Here is a 22083-nt window from a genome sequence, read left to right on the forward strand (position 1 = left end):
CTGTCAATCAAACCTGTCGCTAAGGCTAACAGGAGCGACCTCGGGGAAAGAAGGAGGCGCCTGATCTGTCTGTTTTTAATGTTCAGATCTGGATTTACAGATGTGATAGGAAGAAGAGGAGGAGAAGAGGAGAGGAGGAGAAGAGAGGAGGAAGAGGAGAGGAGAGGGGGAGAATAGAGGAGGAGGAATAGGAGAGGAAGGAGTGGAAGAGGAGGGGATGAAGAGGAGAGGAGGATTAGGAGGAGAGGGGGAGAATAGAGGAGTAAGAGAAGAGGGGAAGAAGACAGCAGGATAGGAGGAGGACAAGAGGAAAGGAGAGGGGGATGAGGAGAGGAGGAAGAGAGCAGGATAAGGAAGAGAAGAGAGGAGGAGATGGGGAGGAGGAGAGAGGAAGAAGAGGGGAGGAGGATCATGTAGAACATTTAAGACCAAAATGACGAGTCTGAGCAGCAGGTGCAGTTTTTGATGGAGCAGGAAGTGCACATATGATCACTTCCTGTTTGGAGCGCGGTGGTTAGCAGGTTAGCTTAAACGCTCTTTGTGATTGGTCGAGGGGGAGGTGGTGGTACATTCCAGTTCGGGGTCAGGCAGGACAAACCAAACTCTTATCACGACTGTTATCAGCTCAGATAAGAGAAAGAGACGGAGTTAGAGACACAGAGGGAGAGATAGAGATTCAATTCAATTCATTTATTTTTGTAACGCCCAAAATTACAACAACAGTCTCTCGAAGGGCGTTCATGTTTTGGTTGATGGGGGAAACCGGAGTACCCGGAGGAAACCCATCCAGACACGAGGAGAAACATGAAAAACTCCACACAGAAAGGCCTGGTGACCCGGGGATCGAACCAACCTTCTGCTGTGAGACATGAGCCACTCAGCCACCGAGATATACACACAAAAACACAACAACACACAAAAACACAACAACACACAAAAACACAACAACACACAAAAACAAAACAACACACAAAAACACAACAACACACAAAAACAAACAACACACAAAAACAACACACAAAAACACAACAACACACAAAAACAAAACAACACAAAAACAAAACAACACACAAAAACAAAACAACACACAAAAAGAGGGAGAGAGACAGAGAGACACAGAGACACAGAGGGAGGTGTTGTGATGTTTAGTCTCCGCTCGTTCTCTCACAGATCTCTCTCTTCCCTTTGTCTCATGACTCTTTGTTAATCACCGTCTGATTATTGAACGTCCTGAAAACACTTCAGCCGCAGGAAACTACTACTACTACTACTACTATTACTACTACTATTACTACTACTATTACTACTACTATTACTACTACTACTACTACTACTGCCATTAGTACAACATAATTCAATAGACCAATACACCTATCAGGGCATCTGGTTTAAAAGAAACTGTCAGTCTCAGGTCATTTTTTGCTGGGATAAAAGTTTAAATATTAAGTAAAAAGTGTTAGAATATTGAGTATATCGTCTATAAAAAAAAATACTTCAAAAATATGCTAAAAATAAAACAGTATTTTGGTTTCATAAAACTTAAAGATAAATAAAATAAAAATAAAAAAAGATATAATAAAATAAAAAATAATAATTTAAATATAAATAAATCAAATAAAAAACATAAATAGAATAAATAAAAAAAATTAAAACAAAATAAATACATAGAATAAATAAAAAATAAAAAACAAAATAAATACATAGAATAAATAAAAAAACAAAATAAATACATAGAATAAATAAAACATAAAAATAAAACAAAATAAAAAAAATAAAAACAAACTTTTCAACAAATATTTCTGGTTGACGGGCTTAATTTCATCTGAACAGCTCCATCACGACACCCCAAACCACTCATTTCCTAATCTTTATGTGACGTGTTCTCTTCAGACCATCGTATATCCAGATAAAATTATAAATACTTGTATAAATGTTCAAACTGCAGCCTCCCTCAGCCCCTTATCTCCGCTCTCTGCTCTCACTGCATCACTGCCTCCTCCTGCCTCACGTGGACCTGCCTCCTTCCTCTTCCTCTTCTTCTTTAAAAAAAAAAACACCATTTTTCACGAGTGCTCCTTCCTTTACGGACATATTTTAATGCAAAAATCAAACCCGTGACATAACAGAGTCCGAAGAACCGGCCATGCGTCTCAAAACTCTACAGAAACTGGCTGGTATTTCCAACTCGCTCAAGTGGCTCTACTGTAATTTCAGGCTGTTCCATCCAACCAACCGTCCCCCCCTCTGCTTCCTCCGCTCCGTCTCCCCGTGGGACAGTGGTCTATGGTTGAATGGAAGTCTGGGCGCTCACACACACTCACACACACACACACACAGATAGATGTGACGCATTGATCTGTAGCTGGGAGCCGTGCAGCTGACCTTTAACTCCGTTTCAACCGCTTCACCATTTCTGCTTTCCCTGTAAATAATGATAATGAAAATCACTCTTTTGGAGGAGGGACCGAGAAAAGCCCGAGGCGTCGCTCCTCAACTCCTATAAATAAACTTGTATTTTGTGTTTTTCCGTGTTTATAGCGTTTTCAGAGTTTAACGTGTTTCTCAAATCTGTAAAACGAACTGACTCGGGGGGAGAGTTTGAGTTTCAAAGCCGCGTAAATATAACACGTAAAACTCAGACCGGAGATGTAAATGGGCGTGACTGACCCTGCGAGCCGCCGCGTTACAAACAGGAAGTGATCACGGGTGAACTTTACTTTAGAAACTGTAACGGTTTCTCTGAACCTGCTGCTTCAGACTCATTTTGGTCTTAAATGTTCGTATTAATCTGCTCTACGTGATCCTGGGGTTTATTTTTTTTAGTTATTTTGTGGGTTTTTTGTTTGTTTTTTGTTATTTTGAGTTTTTGTTTTTAGTTATTTTTTTTTATCATTTTTTATCTGTTTTTTGTTGTTTTTGTTGTTTTTTTTTGTTTGTTTTTTTGATATTTTTAGGTTGTTTATTTTAGTTTATTTTCTTTTTTTTGTTATTTTGAGTTTGTTTTTTGTTTTTTTTGTTTAGTTCATTTTCAGTTTTGTTTTTTTTTTTTACTGTCCCCTCTCTCTGTCTCTGCTGCTTCAGACTCATTCTGGTCTTAAATGTTCAGATTAACCCTCTATATGATCCTGGGGTTTTTATTTCAACTTTTATACTGTTGTCCGTCACTATATCGCGGTTCATCTTTCGCGTACTTTGTTTCTCTGCGTCCTGATTGGCTGTTGGACTGTAGACCATTGTGTCGTGCGTCCTGATTGGCTGTTGGACTGTAGACCATTGTGTCGTGCGTCCTGATTGGCTGTTGGACTGTAGACCATTGTCCATCAGTCTCCTCCGTGCCGTGTCTCCTGTCCAGTACAGAATGTGTTCAGACAAATTTACATAAACGTTGGATCTCAGTGTGACTCTGAAGTGCTGTACGTTTGCGATTTGTTTTCTCCCCGACAAAACCCACAATGTCGATGAAACGTTCTGCACCGACAAAGACGCCTACGAAGGTTTGAACTTTGAGAGAGTTTAAACGAGAGAGAAATGTGAGAAAATGTTAACGCCTGTGTGAGAAAAGTGTATAAAGTGTGTGGTGAGGGGTTTGACAGACAAAAACAGAGAGAATAATGTAAAAAATAAAGATGATACTTCATGGATTTCGCCGATTGCGGGTTATTTTTGTGTGGTGTTTTGTGTCTGTAAATCAAGATATGAACATTAATAACAGACAAATCAGGTCCTTCTTTCCCTGAGGTCGCTCCTGTTAGCGTTAGCAACAGGTTTGATTGACAGCGTTGCTAAGCGAGGCCTTCCTCCCTCTGGATTGGCTCTTTGGTTGCTATGATACTCATGGTCAGAATTGCAAATACGAAACTCAGCTCCACATTTCGTGCTGTAGCTGCTCCGGCCTCGATGATTTTCATTTGTCTGGAGCCGAATGCCGTGGGTGACGTCGCACTCAGATGTGGACGTAGATCTCCACCCTTGTCCACTAGAAAAGTTCCACAGTGCACCTTTAATGACTCGTAAGGCTCAATAATCTGTGTTTGTTCTAACCTTTAACTTCAACTCAAGTTTGCACCATTTCTTCTTCTTGTCTGTTAAATATTCAGAGTTTTTCCTGAGCGCTGCAGTGTCCGCGAGGCTCGAATGCAGTTTGTGTATTAAAAACAGCAGGGGGCGGGGCTTCTGCGGCGAGGGGAAGGAGAGGGGAAGGATTGAGGTCGGAGGTCGCGGTGCAGACTTGTGTTTGGGTAAATATGTCACCAGGACTGATGCCGACACAGGATGCGGCTCGGACTCTCACTACAATAGTATGTAAACACGAGCGCCGACCCACTCCCGGCGCTCGGCGAGCTCGCCGCGCTCGACAACACAGACTAAAAAATGGCTTCCTTTGTTGACCACATCTGACAGATTATTAATGTGGAGTCCAGATCTGCAGATGGTCGAGTCAGAGACAAACGTGCGGCGCAGTTTGGACGATTTCCATCAAATAATCACCTTTTTTTAGTTAAATTTACATGTAAGAATCTGCAGGACAAGGATCTGTTATTTTCTGTTATTAGGCCCGTTGTTATGGGTCGTCGGTTCAATGCCAGCTTGACTAATCCAGTGTGCACTTGGGCAAGACACTTCACCAACTGTTCCCTGCACAATAAGTCAAAAGTTTGCACAGGCTTTTTCTTCTGTTCGTTCTTTATTTCCCAAACTGTGAATGGACACGTTTGGAGCAGTAAACAAAATAAATAGTCCGAAACTTTTACTTTTTGCTTTGAACCCTGGACTTTGGCATTTTTTGACCCTGATGCGACACAACTGTGAAGTGAAAACCATTTCAGAAGAATTCATCAAGAAAATGAAATAAACGTTTGAGCTCCACAAAGAAAAAGGGACGACTCTGAGGATTTGAAAATAAAACAGAACATTTTTAGCAGAGTTATTAAACTTTTGTCTTTAACTCTTTATCCTCCTGAGACTCCAGCTCTTTCGTGGCTTTATTCATTTCTCTTTTATTTGGGCTGATTGGACCTGATGAGGAAAAACTTCATTTTACTCAGAAACTACAGAATGTGAAATGATAATTGTTGATGTCCACATATGAGGACATGAGTTCTACCTTTTAATCGTTTGATAGAACATTTGAATAATGTTCAACATTGTCCTGAGTAAAAACAAAATAACAAAACAAAAAACAAGTGCAAAATGTGAAATGTGTTTTAAACGTCCCCGACACAGGTTTGATTGACGGCGTTGCTTAGCGTCCGCTCTGTTAAACCAGCGGTGCGGACGGGAGGGGGCGTTACCTTCAACAGCCTCGCTCTGGATTGGCTCTTTGGTTGTTACGATACCTGTGGTCAGAATTCCAAACATTAAACTCTGCTCCAGATTAGCCGCTACAACGGCTTTAGCCTCGGAGCTTCATTTGACTTGAGCCGACGCTGTGGTGACATCCAGAACTGTTTTACAACACAAATCTGCATATTAACAATATTCATTTTCACCGTCTCCATCTGTATTAAATATTATTCACCAATAGCACATGTGTCAAACTCAAGGCCCCTGGGCCAAATGTGGCCCTCCACATCATTTTCTGTGGCCGTCGATGGGGTAAATTAAAAGGTGATGGTCTTAAAATGTCATTTTATCAGGAAATACACAGTGACACAGACATATTTTTACATTTAGGCAAAGACATATGTAATATAAGTCATAAACACAGACAGAGTTAATTAAGTTAAAAAGTACTTTTTTAAATTTATTTTACATCTGTCCCTTTGAGAGCAGAGATTTTGCTGATGTGGCCCTCGGTGTAAATGTGTTTGACGCCTATAAAACGTCATGATGTCGTCTGAAACCCACCAATCGAACATGAGCATTAGTATCGGATCAGTATCACAATACTCGCCTCTGTATTCCGTGGTATCGGCTCTAAACTCAACCCACCGGTTTTGCCTGTGACTTGATATTTTCAAAGCTTTGAGTAACTTGTGAGCAAAGGGTCAGAAATTTCATTAACGTCGGCCTCATAACCGGCGTCTATTGCCAACACAGAGGGCAGAACCTGTAGTCAAGTCATTCACGGAGCGGGGCTTTTCCTGCCGCTCGCCTCCCCCCTCGCCCTCCCCCCTCGCCCCCCCGCCCCGGAGGTTATGAGCGGAGTGGCGCTCTCTACCTGAGCGCAGCCAGAATGACATTGTGCCTGGATAATGACGCCAATGATGAGATGAGGCAAGCAGAAAAGAAATCCCCCCTATCCCGATAATATTAGAGCAGCTAACGCACCCTCCCACCGTCCCACAACCACCCCCCCAACCCACAACCCCCCCCGCCCTCCTACCCACAAACCCCCCCGCCCTCCCTCTTACCCTCCCACCCTCTGAGACCAGGCGGACCGAGGTGGGGGAGACTATAAACACGACCCCAGAATGATCAGGCAGAAACGGGAGCGTCTGCAGAAAAGAGACACAGCGCCCCCATGTGGCCCAAACCGACACTGCGCCCGTTTGCCTTTCGACGTGACTAATCCCATTTGGGCAGAAGAAAATTGCGTGACAAATCTCGAGTGATGCCTCATCTTTTGCGTCTTTGTGTTTTTAATTATTATTTGGGAAAGCAGCACTCCAATCAATTTGGCAAAAGAGACACGGGCCCGGGCCAGAAAACACTCTCCCCAAGCAGAGCAAATGACAAAGAAATTACTCCGTGTCCTCCAACGTCTTTACAAATTATTATTTTAAAACTGTCTTTTCTTCCTCAGAGTTTCAGAATTTTATCTTTTTGTTTTGTTTATTTATTTTTTGCTCCCAAGGCAGGTTTTTACACTAAACTTCTAGTGTAAAATAAAAATGAAACTAAACCTCAGGATGTGCAGATCCTCATGAGTCGGTGCTAGTGCGGCCTCTGCGGCTCAGACGGAACGTTCTGGAGGTTCTGAGGTTCTGAGGTTCTGAGGTTCTGGAGGTTCTGAGGTTCTGGAGGTTCTGAGGTTCTGAGGTTCTGAGGTTCTGGAGGTTCTGAGGTTCTGAGGTTCTGGAGGTTCTGAGGTTCTGAGGTTCCTGTGTGTGAACTGAAGGAGGACGTGTGTGTGACTGGCAGCTCGGGTTCAGGTGTGACTGTGGACGTGTGATGTGTTTTCTACAACTCGAAAAAATGAAACACACATGAAGACGACGCACGGACACATTTTTCCAGCTGTGGTTTAGTCTTGTTTTAGTCCTGGTTTAGTCCCGGTTTGGTCCTGGTTTAGTCCTGGTTTAGTCCTGATTTAGTTCTGGTTTGGTCCTGGTTTAGTCTTGTTTTAGCCCCTGGTTTAGTCCTGGTTTAGTCCTGGTTTGGTCCTGGTTTAGTCCCGGTTTAGTTCTGTTCTAGTCCTTTTTAGTCTTGGTTTAGTCCTGGTTTAGTTCTGGTTTAGTTCTGGTCTAGTATTCTTCTAGTCCTGGTTTAGTCCTGGTTTAGTCCTGGTTTAGTTCTGGTTTAGTCCTGGTTTAGTCCTGGTTTAGTCCTGGTTTAGTCCTGGTTTAGTCCTGGTTTAGTTCTGTTCTAGTCCTTTTTAGTCTTGGTTTAGTCCTGGTTTAGTCCTGGTTTAGCCCTGGTTTAGTCCTGGTTTAGTTCTGGTTTAGTCCTGGTCTAGTACTCTTCTAGTCCTGGTTTAGTCCTGGTTTAGTCCTGGTTTAGTCCTGGTTTAGTTCTGCTTTAGTCCTGGTCTAGTACTCTTCTAGTCCTGGTTTAGTCCTGGTTTAGTCCTGGTTTAGTTCTGGTTTAGTCCCGGTTTAGTCCTGGTTTAGTCCTGGTCTAGTCCTGGTTTAGTCCTGGTTTAGTCCTGGTTTAGTCCTGGTCTAGTCCTGGTCTAGTCCTGGTTTAGTCCTGGTTTAGTCCCGGTTTAGTCCTGGTTTAGTCCTGGTCTAGTCCTGGTTTAGTCCTGGTTTAGTCCTGGTTTAGTTCTGGTCTAGTCCTGGTTTAGTCCTGGTTTAGTCCTGGTCTAGTCCTGGTCTAGTCCTGGTCTAGTCCTGGTCTAGTCCTGGTCTAGTCCCGGTTTAGTCCTGGTTTAGTCCTGGTTTAGTCCTGGTTTAGTCCTGGTTTAGTCCTGGTTTAGTCCTGGTTTAGTCCTGGTTTAGTCCTGGTTTAGTCCTGGTTTAGTCCTGTTCTAAACTAAACACATCTTAAATCTCAGAATAGTCGTTTCTTTATTTAATCTTGTTCTTTTAAACCTCGCTCATGTTAAATCTCTCGCCGTCGTCCAAACGTCCTCGTCTTTAACCATCGCCGTGTCCAATGTCTCCGCTGCAGATGAGAAGTCATGTGACGTAAACGCCGCCGCCGCCGTCTCCGGTTTAACGTAAAGTTCAGCCGAGCGTCTTTATAAAAACCTGTTTCACTTTCTCTTTGGTTTTTACAGCTCGAAGTCGTTTTTTTATACGAGTTTTACAAGCTCCTCTACGACGGATCTTTAAACGCCCGACGCTCGCTCCTGATTAACGGCGTTTCGTTTATGATCGCACGATATTTTAAAATAAAGAAACGCTCGGACGCGGCGTTCCGTCAAACTGATCCTTGTACCAGTCGCACGAGCGTGTTACACATTAATCGCCGCGTTTTAATTGGCACTAAAACACGCGGCGGGATGTCGTTAATTTGAGCGGGAACTCGAGTAGAAATATGAGCCTCATTAAAGCTCCAATATGTAACTTTTCTCATGGACGTCTGCCACCTGCTGGTCGTAAAAGTGTATCGCAGGTGTTGTATTGGACAAACGTGTACAGTGTTCATGCTCGATTCACCGCAGATCTGACCTGTACTTCAGCCTGGTTGTGTCACCTGCTTGTCTCCATGGAGATCGATTAAATTTAATGCTTTACAGTGGAATTTTCCAGGCAGATCCTCCATTAGATGTTGATTTCTCGCCTTGACAGACCTGGAGTTGTGTTTTTCATTCACACGTTTGAGTCGCACTTTATTATTCGTCTGTGACGTCTGCAAAGATCAAAACGGCACGTTCCACCTCGTGATGTCATCAAGTGGGAGTTTTACCTTTAGTTCAGTCGAGATAAGAGACGACTGCAGGACTGGAAAAGAGGAAAGAGAGAGAAGGAGAAAGAGTGAGAGGGAAGAAAGGGAAGAGAGAGAAGGAGAAAGAGTGAGGGGGAAGAGAGAGGAAAGAGAGAGAAGGAGAAAGAGTGAGGGGGAAGAGAGAGGAAAGAGAGAGGAAAGAGAGAGAAGGAGAAAGAGTGAGGGGGAAGAGAGAGGAAAGAGAGAGAAGGAGAAAGAGTGAGGGGGAAGAAGGGGAAGAGAGAGGGAATGAGGGAGAAGGAGAAAGAGTGAGGGGGAAGAGAGAGGAAAGAGAGAGGAAAGAGAGAGAAGGAGAAAGAGTGAGGGGGAAGAGAGAGGAAAGAGAGAGAAGGAGAAAGAGTGAGGGGGAAGAAGGGGAAGAGAGAGGGAATGAGGGAGAAGGAGAAAGAGTGAGGGGGAAGAGAGAGGAAAGAGAGAGAAGGAGAAAGAGTGAGGGGGAAGAAGGGGAAGAGAGAGGGAATGAGGGAGAAGGAGAAAGAGTGAGGGGGAAAAGAGAGGAAAGAGTGAGGGGGGAGAAGGGGAAGAGAGAGAGAAGGGGAAGAGAGAGGGAATGAGGGAGAAGGAGAAAGAGTGAGGGGGAAGAGAGAGGAAAGAGAGGAAAGAGAGAAGGAGAAAGAGTGAGGGGGAAGAGAGAAGAAAGAGAGAGGAAAGAGAGAAGGAGAAAGAGTGAGGGGGAAGAGAGAGGAAAGAGAGAGAAGGAGAAAGAGTGAGGGGGGAAGAAAGGGAAGAGAGGAAAGAGAGAGAAGGAGAAAGAGTGAGGGGGAAGAAGGGGAAGAGAGAGGGAATGAGGGAGAAGGAGAAAGAGTGAGGGGGAAAAGAGAGGAAAGAGTGAGGGGGGAGAAGGGGAAGAGAGAGAGAAGAAGGGGAAGAGAGAGGGAATGAGGGAGAAGAGAGAGAAAGTGACAGAGAGAGGTTGAGAGACAGAGGGTGGAAGAGGGGGGCAAGAGAGAGAGGGAGGGGCAAAGAGAAGGAAGAGAGTGAGGAGGAAGAATGGGAAAAGGGGGGAACAGAGAGAGGGGAGAGAAAGTGTGAGGGGGAAAAGAGAGAGAGAGTGAGGGTGGAAGAGGGGAAAGAGAAAGAGTGAGAAATTGCAAGGGTTAAGAAGGGAAAGAGGGAAGACAGAAAGCATGAGGGGGAAGATGGAAAGAGCGGGAAGAGGAAGAATAGAGTGGGGGAGAAAGAGAGAAAAAGCGAGGATGGAAGACAGGGAAGAGAGAAAGAGAGCGGGAGGGGGGAATAGAGAGGGAGAGGAAAGGGGGAGAGAGAAGGGAGAGGGGGGAGAGAGAAAAAAGTTGAAGGAAGAGGAGGAAGAGAAATTGCTCTTAAACCTCCCATAGAGGTCCATACACAGACCACCTGACATTATGACATCATCAAACTCTCAGACCTGTCTAACCCGAGTCGCCGCCGCCCTCCGCCGCCCTCCGCCGCCCTCCGCCGCCCTCCGCCGCCCTCCGCCGCCCTCCGCCGCTCTGTCTCGCCCGAGTCCTTCGGAGACGAGCGACTCCAATTACACGATGTGGAAGCCGCCGCCGCCGTGTTCCGCTATTATGTTTGTTTAATTAGTCGGCGGTTAGACGTCGTCTCCTCGGGGAAGGTCACGCGGCGAAGTCCAGAGAGAAACAGAAGCTTTTTATAACGTGAAAAACGGCGTGCGCTCAAATCATCAGACACAGAGGTGCAAAGGGATAGCGCGGCGTTTATGGCGTTTATGGCGTTTATGGCGCTCTGAGCTCATGTGTGTGCCAAGGCGTTGACGCAATCTCGCAATGCAGCTAAAGATGTGGGTCAGATGTGTCTGTTTTTCTCATTGAAGTGCTGTTAATTGGAGCCAGAAGACGACTTTTTATGACTTTTTATGACTTTTTTTGACGGTGGAATAAAAAAAAAAAATTGGTTTAGTTGCTGACCTCTTGTGGCGGAAGTGTGAAAGTGCAATTTTGGACCCGTCCCGCAATGATAAGACAAACACATTTTAGACAGAAAACTAAATACACTTGGTCTCAAAATAGTTAAATTACGTCTAAAAGTTCCAGTGTGTTTCCATTTTGTGTTTGTACGAGCCCAGACCAGGATCAAGGAAATAAGAGAGTTTAAGTATTTCAGATTTTAATAAAAAAATAAAATTGTATGACCTATTTTCTGTTAACTTTGATGAAATAAAATAAAAAATATATAATAAATGAAATAATATTAATAATAATAATAATAAATACATCAATAAAACAATAATACATAAATAAAAAAATAATAATTATACATACATAAAAATAATACATAAAAACAAGAAAAACAATGAATAAAGTTTCTTCTCAGGTAAAACAGCTGATGTGTTGCTGATGGTGCAGTTTTGTATTTTCTATAATATAAATATAAAAAAAGACTCAGATTCACTTTTCCCTCGTGTCAAATTAAATTATAACAGAGAGTAACTGTGTCATTTTCTCTCTCTCTCATCCCTCCATCCACCCCCGTTTCCTTTTTTCTCACTTGTTCACTGACCTCCCTCTCTCACTCTGTCACTCTGTCTCTGTCTCTATCTCCATCTGCCTCTATCTCTCCGTGTCTCTATCAATCTCTCTCTCCCTTCCCTTCCTTCTCTTCTTCTCTCTCTCCCCCATCCCCACCCTCCTTCCCTCTCTTCTCTCTCTCTTTCCCCATCTCCCTCACTCTGTTTACCTCCATTTCTCTCCCCGTCCCCCTTCCCCTCCATTCTCACATCTTTCTTTCCCTCCATCTCTCCCCACTCTCTCCCCCTCTCTCCCTTGTCTTCTCTCTGTCTCTCTCTCTTTCACTCCATCTCTTTCTCTCCACTCTTTCCTTGTCTCTCCCTCTCTCCCCCCTTCCCCTCCACCCCCTCTCTTACTCTCCCCCCTCTCTCTGTTTCTCTCTCCCTCCTCTCTCTTTCCCTCCCTCCCTATCTCTTTCTTTCCTTCCTCCTCTCCTCTCCTCCCTCTCTCTCCAGGCACTCGTCTCCCAGAGAAAGGCGCCACGACGGGCAGCATCATCGGCGCCATCATCGGCGTCATCATTATCCTCGCCATCATCGGAACCGCCATCGCCATGTACCGCAAACACCGCGGCAAACTGCACGGAGAGTGAGTGTCGTTTATGTTCCGCACTATTGTTTCTGTGGTTTCTATGGCAACCAGAGCCGTGTCGTTTGACCTGAGTGTGTTGGTGTTTTTGTGTGTTTTTGTTTTTGTGTGTTTGTGTTTTCACGTGTTTGTGTTTTTGTGTTTGTGTTTTTGTGTGTTTATGTTTTCACGTGTTTGTGTTTTTGTGTTTTCATGTGTTTGTGTTTTTGTGTGTTTGTGTTTTCACGTGTTTGTGTTTTTGTGTTTTCACGTGTTTGTGTTTTTGTGTGTTTGTGTTTTTGTGTGGTTTTGTGTGTTTGTGTTTTCACATGTTTGTGTTTTTGTGTGTTTGTGTTTTTGTGTGTTTGTGTTTTCACGTGTTTGTGTTTTTGTGTGTTTGTGGTTTTGTGTGGTTTTGTGTGTTTGTGTTTTCACATGTTTGTGTTTTTGTGTTTTCATGTGTTTGTGTTTTTGTGTGTTTGTGGTTTTGTGTGGTTTTGTGTGTTTGTGTTTTCACGTGTTTGTGTTTTTGTGTTTTCACGTGTTTGTGTTTTTGTGTGGTTTTGTGTGTTTGTGTTTTCACATGTTTGTGTTTTTGTGTTTTCACGTGTTTGTGTTTTTGTGTGTTTTCACGTGTTTGTGTTTTTGTGTGTTTGTGGTTTTGTGTGTTTTCACATGTTTGTGTTTTTGTGTGTTTGTGTTTTTGTGTTTTCACGTGTTTGTGGTTTTGTGTGTTTTCACGTGTTTGTTTTTGTGTGTTTGTGTTTTTGTGTGTTTGTGTTTTTTTGTGTTTTTGTGTGTTTGTGTTTTCACATGTTTGTGTTTTTGTGTGTTTGTGTTTTTGTGTGTTTGTGTTTTCACGTGTTTGTGTTTTTGTGTGTTTGTGTTTTCACATGTTTGTGTTTTTGTGTGTTTGTGTTTTTGTGTGTTTGTGTTTTCACGTGTTTGTGTTTTTGTGTGTTTGTGTTTTCACGTGTTTGTATTTGTGTGTCTCAGTGGACCGCCCAAGTACAAGCCCCCGCCCCCAAACAAGAACAACACCACCAGAGTAAGTCGCCGAACTTTACTGATTATTTTATGTTCCGTCACTTTATTTAAGGTTTTTTCTATAAAAACTGAAAGAACTTGTAAGAATAAATGTGATAAAGAGAAACTGTGGAACATTCCAGGTAAAGCCATAACATCTCCATGGAAACAACCCGACTTAGCGCTTTGTTTTTGTTTCAGGAGATGACCATCATCAGACAAGACCACGCCCCCGAAGAGCGCCCCCTGCAGAACGAGAACAACCGACACAACGCAGAGCCTGTGACGGTGAGGGGCACTACATGAAAGTCACTGGTGGAAAATAGAATCGTTCTCCAGGAAAAGCAGATCCAAAGACTCTGGCTCCAATTCACTTTACTTTGAAAAACAGACCAATCAGGCGCCTTCTTTCTCTAAGGTCGCTCCTGATTGGCTCTTTGGTTACTATGATACTCACTCAGTCACTTCTTTTTAATTTATTTTATTTTATTTTTTTTTTATTTGCAAAACAATGTTCCCGTACATCACACACTCAACATCACACACTCAACACTCAACATCACACACTCAACATCACACACTCAACACTCAACATCACACACTCAACACTCAACATCACACACTCAACACTCAACATCACACACTCAACACTCAACATCACACACTCAACACTCAACATCACACACTCAACATCACACACTCAACATCACACACTCAACACTCAACATCACACACTCAACACTCAACATCACACACTCAACACTCAACATCACACACTCAACACTCAACATCACACACTCAACACTCAACATCACACACTCAACACTCAACATCACACACTCAACACTCAACATCACACACTGAACATCACACACTCAACACTCAACATCACACACACTCAACATCACACACTCAACATCACACACTCAACATCACACACTCAACATCACACACTCAATACTCAACATCACACACTCAACATCACACACTCAACACTCAACATCACACACACTCAACATCACACACTCAACATCACACACTCAACATCACACACTCAACACTCAACATCACACACACTCAACATCACACACTCAACATCACACACTCAACATCACACACTCAACACTCAACATCACACACACTCAACATCACACACTCAACATCACACACTCAACATCACACACTCAACACTCAACATCACACACACTCAACATCACACACTCAACATCACACACTCAACATCACACACTCAACATCACACACTCAATACTCAACATCACACACTCAACATCACACACTCAACATCACACACTCAACATCACACACACACTCAACACTCAACATCACACACACACACTCAACATCACTCAACATCACACACTCATCATCACACACTCAACACTCAACATCACACACTCAACATCACACACTCAACACTCAACATCACACACTCAACATCACACACTCAACACTCAACATCACACACTCAACACTCAACATCACACACTCAACACTCAACATCACACACTCAACATCACACACTCAACATCACACACTCAACATCACACACACACTCAACACTCAACATCACACACACACACTCAACATCACTCAACATCACACACTCATCATCACACACTCAACACTCAACATCACACACTCAACATCACACACTCAACACTCAACATCACACACTCAACATCACACACTCAACATCACACACTCAACACTCATCATCACACACTCAACATCACACACACTCAACACCACACACTCATCACATATTGTGTTATAGAAATAATGGAATTACAAATAAACAACAAAACAACGATGAAATATACATTATTGAAAATAAATGCATCAGTAAATTAAATAACGAATAATATAAATAATAGTACTAATATAAAATAAAAAAAAATATATAAATAAATAAATAAAATAAAATAAATAAAAACAACAAACCCCCCCCCCAAAAAAGATGAAATATACAGTATTGAAAATAAATGCATAAATAAATTAAATAAAGAATAAATAAATAATAGTACTAATATAAAATAAAAAATATAAATAAATAAATAAATAAAATAAATAAATAAAAACAACAACAACCCCCCCCCCCCCAAAAAAAAAGTACACGTAAAATCCGTCTCTGTTCCTTCATTGTTTATCGTCCCTCAAAATAATTCAAAATAGTCGTGTGTTTCTTCAAAGCTTATCACATTTTTTCCAATTTAAAAAAATACAGACGCTCCCTCAGACAAACACTGTTGTTGTGTCTTTGGGCAAGAGTGTTTCGTTGATGTAAAGCGATTTGAGCGACTTAAATGTTGAAAGGCGCTGTATAAAAATTGATTTGTTTACCATTTTTTTACTAATTAACAGTGAAGTTAATTAGTCTGGACCAGTTCAGTCGAGTTTCAGGCTCATTGACGTTTGAATCAAAGCAGAAAGAAAAGAAATAAAAATAAAACAAACGGCGAATCGGCTTTTGTTTAGCTCCTGATTGTGATGAATGTGGGACTAATGCGAATCGTTTTGAGAAATGGAAACTGTTGTGTAACTGTACAACAAAATAAACTCCGTCCAGTCAGTGTTTAACTCCAACTATCGACATTTAAATAAACTCCATCTCCTCAGGCCTGTGTAAACTTATTTTTCAATGTTCTAATCGCACGTTTCTGCTCAGAGAAAGAAAATACTCGACATCCTCATGAACGTTTACGACTGTACGATGAGTTTTATGTTCAAACTTCGGTCTGGCTCCGCCTCTCGGCCCGTCGCCTCGTCCAATCAGCTGCCACGAGCTTCTTTCTGGGGCGTTGTCCGGGCAACAGGGCGTGACATCATCTCCGCGTCAGTAGTTTTTGGTTTGTTTTGTTCGTTTGTCGTTAGATAAATTGAAATATCGTGTATTTCTCTTCACGTCACAGTCCTTATATATAACAATAATAAACTTTTGCTGTGTTTGTACAAAATGGCAGTACAGAAAAAAAAAAAAAAAACACACAAAGAACATATTTATACGTCAAATATACTGTACACACTTTTCCTCTAGTCCAGAGTTTCGGCGACTTTTAACCCCCTTAAACCCCCGTTATCGTCTTTATTTTGACTCTAAAATGAAGATTAAACTGTATTTATTGTTGTACAAAATGTCTAAGTACAATTATTTATACTCACAGAAAAAAAAACGCACACAAACAAACTCAACATAGACTTAAAGTGCACGTTTCTCGATAAATGCGGCGTTTTAGCGGGTACAGACTTCTGCGAGTGTGGCGCTTATTTTGAACAATGAAAAATAATCATTAAAATAATTAAAATAATAAAATATCACTCTATTTTAATATTTCAACGTCATAATAATTTTCCAGTTTAGAACGACAATAAAAAAAAGAACAAACACAAATAAAATGCGTAGTTAAATACTTATAATTTATTTTCCAAAGCCGTCGGAGCTGCAGTTCTCTGTGTAGACTTGACCCAAACTGTGGTGAAAAAGGTTGTACCCGGGTCAAATGTGGGTTGAATGCAAACATTAAAGGTGCACTGTGTCACTTTTCTGGTGTTTGTCTCCATGGCGATGTTATTGTTCGACCGAAACTGTTCTAAGCGGTGATAAATGGTAAAAAGTCACATTTTTACACACACATTCACACAGACACTGGAGATGAGGCGGGTTAAGTGTCTTGCTCAAGGACACAACAACAACAACAGGATTCATCAGGTTTAGAAAATAAAGCCGTACCAACACGGGCCGTCTGCTTTTATTTCCTTTTGTCGTCTTTTTACATTGACCAAGTTGGATTCATTGATGCCGAGCTCATGTGCAGTGGCTCCATTTCCTTCTTTGTCGGTCAAACTTACGCACGGTGGCTCTATTTCCTTCTTTGTTGGTCAAACTTACGCGCAGTGGCTCTATTTCCTTCTTTGTCGGTCAAACTTACGCGCGGTGGCTCCATTTCCTTCTTTATTTCCTTCTTTGTTGGTCAAACTTATGCGCAGTGGCTCTATTTCCTTCTTTATTTCCTTCTTTGTGGGTCAAACTTATGCGCGGGGGCTCCATTTCCTTCTTTATCTTAAAAACTGCATCATATCCATTTCATGATGCGCAAAATGATCGTTCAAAATCAAAACTAGTGAATTCTTCAGAGCAGAATCTTTCTCCACGTCTTTCTCACTTTTACAGCTGGAGAGCGCCCCCCGGTGGACGTTATCCGGTAAAATTCTGTAAATAAGTTGCAAATCGTGGGGAAAAGTCGCGGCTTATAGTCCCAAATTTACGGTACTTTTTTTTGTTCTTTTTTAAAATTCAAACTGCCAACAAAACCTTGAAAATCACGTGTTCAAACTGAGCACAGATCTGACCTGTAACCTGTCAGGCGGTTTCTATTTAGCTCGTCTCCGTGGAGAGTTTAATGCCGTACTGCGGAACATTCCCGGCAAATCAATACTGTTTAATCCAGTTTACGTAGTGTGACTTTCAAGATAAAATGTGCAGATGATTTTGACTCTTTGACACTTTAAACGTTTCTTCTTCTCCGTCTCCAGGACCTCGACGCTTACGACGACGAGCAGGACGTGGACGGGGGACACGAGCACTATTACTCTGCTGCCCCCTCTGGCTGGGATGACCCCGGGAACGCCGAAGTGCCTCCTCCGTACATGCAAACCCGCCGAGAGGAAGACTACGCCCCCGGACTCGCCCCCGGACCCGCCCCCGGACCCGCCCCCGGACCCGCCCCCAACCGCGGAGACAGCTTCATATCGGACGCCATGTTTGTTTGAGATCAGGAGAGGAGGGAGAAGAGAGGAGGAGAAAAGAGGAGGAGAGAAGGGGAGAGGAGGGGGAGAGAAGAGGAGGAGAGAAGGGGAGGAGAGAAAAGAGGAGGAGAAAAGAGGAGGAAAAAAGGGGAGAGAAGGAGAGGTCTAAAGTCGTAGTAAAGTCTAGAGCACAACTGTCCGTCCACCTCCTGCTTCCGGAAGTAAATTTCTCAATCATTTTTCCCATAGACTTTCTAAAAAAAAACAAAACCCAAAAAACAAGAAACGGCTAAATTATTAAAACATTTCCACAAATTTTTCACATTTTAAACATGTTTTTTAGACGTAAAACAGAACATGAAGGAAGGAACGCAGTGAGGACGTGTTTTGTTTGGGTTTTTTTGGTTTGTTTTTTGTTTTTTGGGGGGTAAAAACACAACTTTATTTCTTTAGTATTACTTTTATTTCAAATTTTAAAACTCTACTTTAAGCTAAAACGACAATATCAGCGACGTCCTGTCATTTTTTGCACATCTTTTAAGAGATGAAAGTACAAACACTGACGCTGTAAACTAAAAGTAAAAAGTACACGCTTGAAAGATACTCACGTACAGTACTTTACTACTTTTACTTTAAGTCCCACCTTTGCATTTTTTTACTACAAGTCAAATTTTACTGGACCAGAGTCAAAATCCAGATAAATACTTAAAGAAGCACTGAGTAACCTTTTCTGTTACACTGTCGTCATGGAGATTGTATTGTTTTTACTTAGACTATCCCGTATTGTGGCATTAAATTTCAGTTTGTCGTTAGCGTGTCGTTAGCGTGTCGTTAGCATGTAGCTGTTTCGCCTCCGTCGCGTCTTTAAACTCATAATATTAGAATTTTCAAAAAAAAAGTCTATGGGAAAAACGGACGTGGATTTCACTTCCGGAGCAAAACGCTGATCTCCGTCGCGAGATACTGTGAATTTTCGAGCCGTACATCCGCGGTTCCGTCTCGTCTCTGGCGGCGCTGACGTTTTAAATCTAAAGTTTGAAGAGTTTATTCCCACGAGCCATGAAATAAAAGACAAGTTTAGTTTTTTCTTCGTAAAAGTTAAAAATATAAATTAAAACTAAATGTAAACAGAAATGATCAGATCTGCGTCTGATCAAAAGAGCTTTAGCTACTCTTAAAGCTGCAGTGTGGAACTTTTCTGGTGTTGGATCAGTCTCCGTTTGGTCTCCATGGAGATGAATTGTTATGCTTCACAGTGTGGCATTAACTGCACTTTTTGTTGTCCCTTTGGAAATGGGTACGTTTCATGTCAGGCTAACGTAAACAAAAAAACATAAAAACGTCGCCATGGAGACAAACCTCTCATCAGAAAAGTTACACAGCGCAGCTTTGAATGATTTTTAACCTTTTATAGAGTAAAGTTTGACGTTTAAACCCATTCGAGGCTCTAAAAAAAACACGAATCTGACATTAAAGTTGGAAGAAATTATAAATAAAAACAGAATTTAAACAGAAATGAGCAAATATTAATTTTATTTCAACGTTTAACCCACAGACTGACACTACATGATTTTTTTGGCGTATATTTTTTCTTTTTCTGGCATGAAGCAGATGAGACAGCAGTGCCCCCTACAGGTCAAACATGTTTCACTCAAGTTTCACTGGAATCAAACCCTCGACTTTACAACTCGACACAACCCGATATTTTCATTTTCTCACCTCGACAAACAAAAACAGGGTTAATTATAAAGATTTGGTTCATAAGGGATTATTTTTTATGCTTTTTTAACCTCAATAAAGATAAAAATCATCAAAATCTGTCATTTTTTCCCCATAATTTTTGCTTTTTGTTTGTTCAATTGATGTTTCTGCTTGTGTTTTCTGTAAATACGCTGAACTTTTTAACGCTGAGATGAATAAGTGCCTTTAATGTGTTCTGGAGCAGGGGCGGAGCCAGAGATTCTTGTTTGAGGACGTTTTGGGGGGGCCACATTCATCGATAGGGGGCCTCACAGTTCACACGTTCATTCAGAGTTTCCAGAGCCTGTTCACTCTATTATTTATGTTTGCGTCGCTATTTTACACAAGTTTAAATGCAGTTAACGCCTGTAGCGATTTGTAAAAACTAAAAATGGACGTCTGTTTTTATGTCAGACTCATTTTGGACACTCTGTAGCTGCAATTTGAACATTTTTACTTGAAACTGGATGCGCAAAAATGAGGTAAAACTCTTATGTGGAGTGATAAGAGAGCGTTGACCGGTCCACAGGAGGCTGGGGCCCCCTAAATCCTCCCCCTTTCCCCCCCTTCCTGGCGCCGCCCCTGTTCCAGAGCGCTCGTTCACGCACTAACGCACAAATCTGCCTCTTTTTTTGCTTGTCGCTGTATCGTTAAGTTGTTGTCGTGGCAGAATCAGACTCTGTTTCCGTCTGTGGCTCTTTTTTTAAACTCAGCTGCTGTGATTGTGAAGTCGCTGTAAACCAGATGCCCTGCCGTGAAGCTGCTGGGGGGGGGGGCGGGGTGGTGACATTAGCCTGTGTTTAGTTGTTATTTTAATTAAATGTTTAGGTTTGGATGGAAATGATTAGAAATTCAAATGTTTGTCTGGATTTTCACTCGATTTTTGTCACTTGCCAAAAGATTTTTTCATGTTTTTTTTTTCATTTTTTCTCATTTTACCTGCGGTGGAAGAAGTATTCAAGTAAAAGTACAGATACCAGAGCAAAATAATACTCCAGTAAAAGTATCACATGAAAAAAAACGACTTGACGACCCGTTTAAACATGTACTTCAACTGTAAAAAGTCAAAGTATTTGGGCAGATTTTGAGATCTCAAAGCGTAGAAAGTACAAATACTGACGCTGTAAACTAAAAGTAAAAAGTACACACTGGAAAGATACTCAAGTACAGTACTTTACTACTTTTACTTTACTACTTTTACTCCCACCATTGTATTTTTTTACTACAAGTCAAATTTTACTTTCAAAGCTGATGGACCAGAGTCAAAATCCAGATAAATACTTAAAGAAGCACTGAGTAACCTTTTCTGTTACACTGTCGTCATGGAGATTGTATTGTTTTTACCTGGACTATCCCGTATTGTGGCATTAAATTTATCCGTCTCATAAAAACAAACAAATCCATTGAAAAAAACCCACATTTTTCCAGAGAGTGGGGGCTCGCCACTCCACTGATCTCAGCTGTAACTCGACCTGGTTGTTCCACCTGTTTGTTTAATGCCGTACGGTGGAACATTCCAGGCAAAGGGACGACGTCTCCGTGGAAACTAGCAGGTTACGCAGTGCAGCTTTACCATGTTTTTGTTTTTAATCTATAATTTTTGAGTTTGTTTGATTAAATTGTGTTGGGTTTTTTTTCAAATTAAATCACTTTATTTTTAGTTTGTGTTTTTCTAAAGCCATAGTGTCGCCGTAAATATTTGGAGAAATGTTACTTCAAATAAAAAGAGATAATATTTTGCCTTATTATAGAACAAATATATTGTAATTAAACTATTTTAAATCTGGAGTCTTTGTGCCAATCTGAAGATTTTAACTTTATTTTTCTTCCATAAATCCTGTTTGTTCATCTTTTATTTATGAAATGTTACAGTTTCACATGAATAAACGTCAGAAAAAGGTCGTTTCAGTCGAATTTCTTTCATTTACCAGGACGTGTCTCATTATCTTAGTTATTTCATATTGAAGAGAGTCTTAATTGTAAAGTGCAAATGAGTCGAGTTTCACTGAAATTAATCTACAATCGTCTATTTCTACCATTTTTTGAATTATTGTGTTGAAATCTGGGGTAAAACTTATAAATCTAACATAAAAACACTGCAGAAGGTCATTGAATAGTTCACCAAACAGACGATCTCACACCAACAAATCCTTTTTTTAAGTTAAAACGAGTAAAACTGTCTGATCTTGTTGATTTGAGCTGTGACGATGAGTAAATCAGATAATCAATAGAATCATAAACTCCATCTTGTTTTGCAGATGTTACTTGAACAGAGAGAGTCAGTATCATCTTAGACGAACAGGTTTATTTAAAAAAATGAAGAGTAGAACCAGTAAAAACGTCATGTTTGTGTCCGAGGGGTCAGTGTGGAACAACCTGGAGGATTAAATTAAAAAACTACACAATAGAAACATTTAAAAAG

At 41.5% G+C, this 22083-nt stretch overlaps 1 protein-coding gene across 1 annotated transcript in view; it reads left to right on the forward strand.

The window, feature by feature from the left end:
• Window positions 1–18977, forward strand: part of si:ch73-22o12.1 (nectin-2) — a 296208-nt gene extending 277231 nt beyond the window's left edge. The window contains exons 7-10 of the mRNA XM_055227683.1: window positions 12020–12152; window positions 13128–13179; window positions 13359–13445; window positions 17709–18977. Of these exons, the coding sequence (XP_055083658.1) occupies window positions 12020–12152; window positions 13128–13179; window positions 13359–13445; window positions 17709–17945 (509 nt within the window). The 3' untranslated portion in view covers window positions 17946–18977. The remainder of the gene's footprint in view (window positions 1–12019; window positions 12153–13127; window positions 13180–13358; window positions 13446–17708) is intronic.
• Window positions 18978–22083: the final 3106 nt, after the last annotated feature.

This window comes from Periophthalmus magnuspinnatus, chromosome 16, assembly GCF_009829125.3.
Source record: "Periophthalmus magnuspinnatus isolate fPerMag1 chromosome 16, fPerMag1.2.pri, whole genome shotgun sequence".
Lineage (NCBI taxonomy): Eukaryota > Metazoa > Chordata > Actinopteri > Gobiiformes > Gobiidae > Periophthalmus > Periophthalmus magnuspinnatus.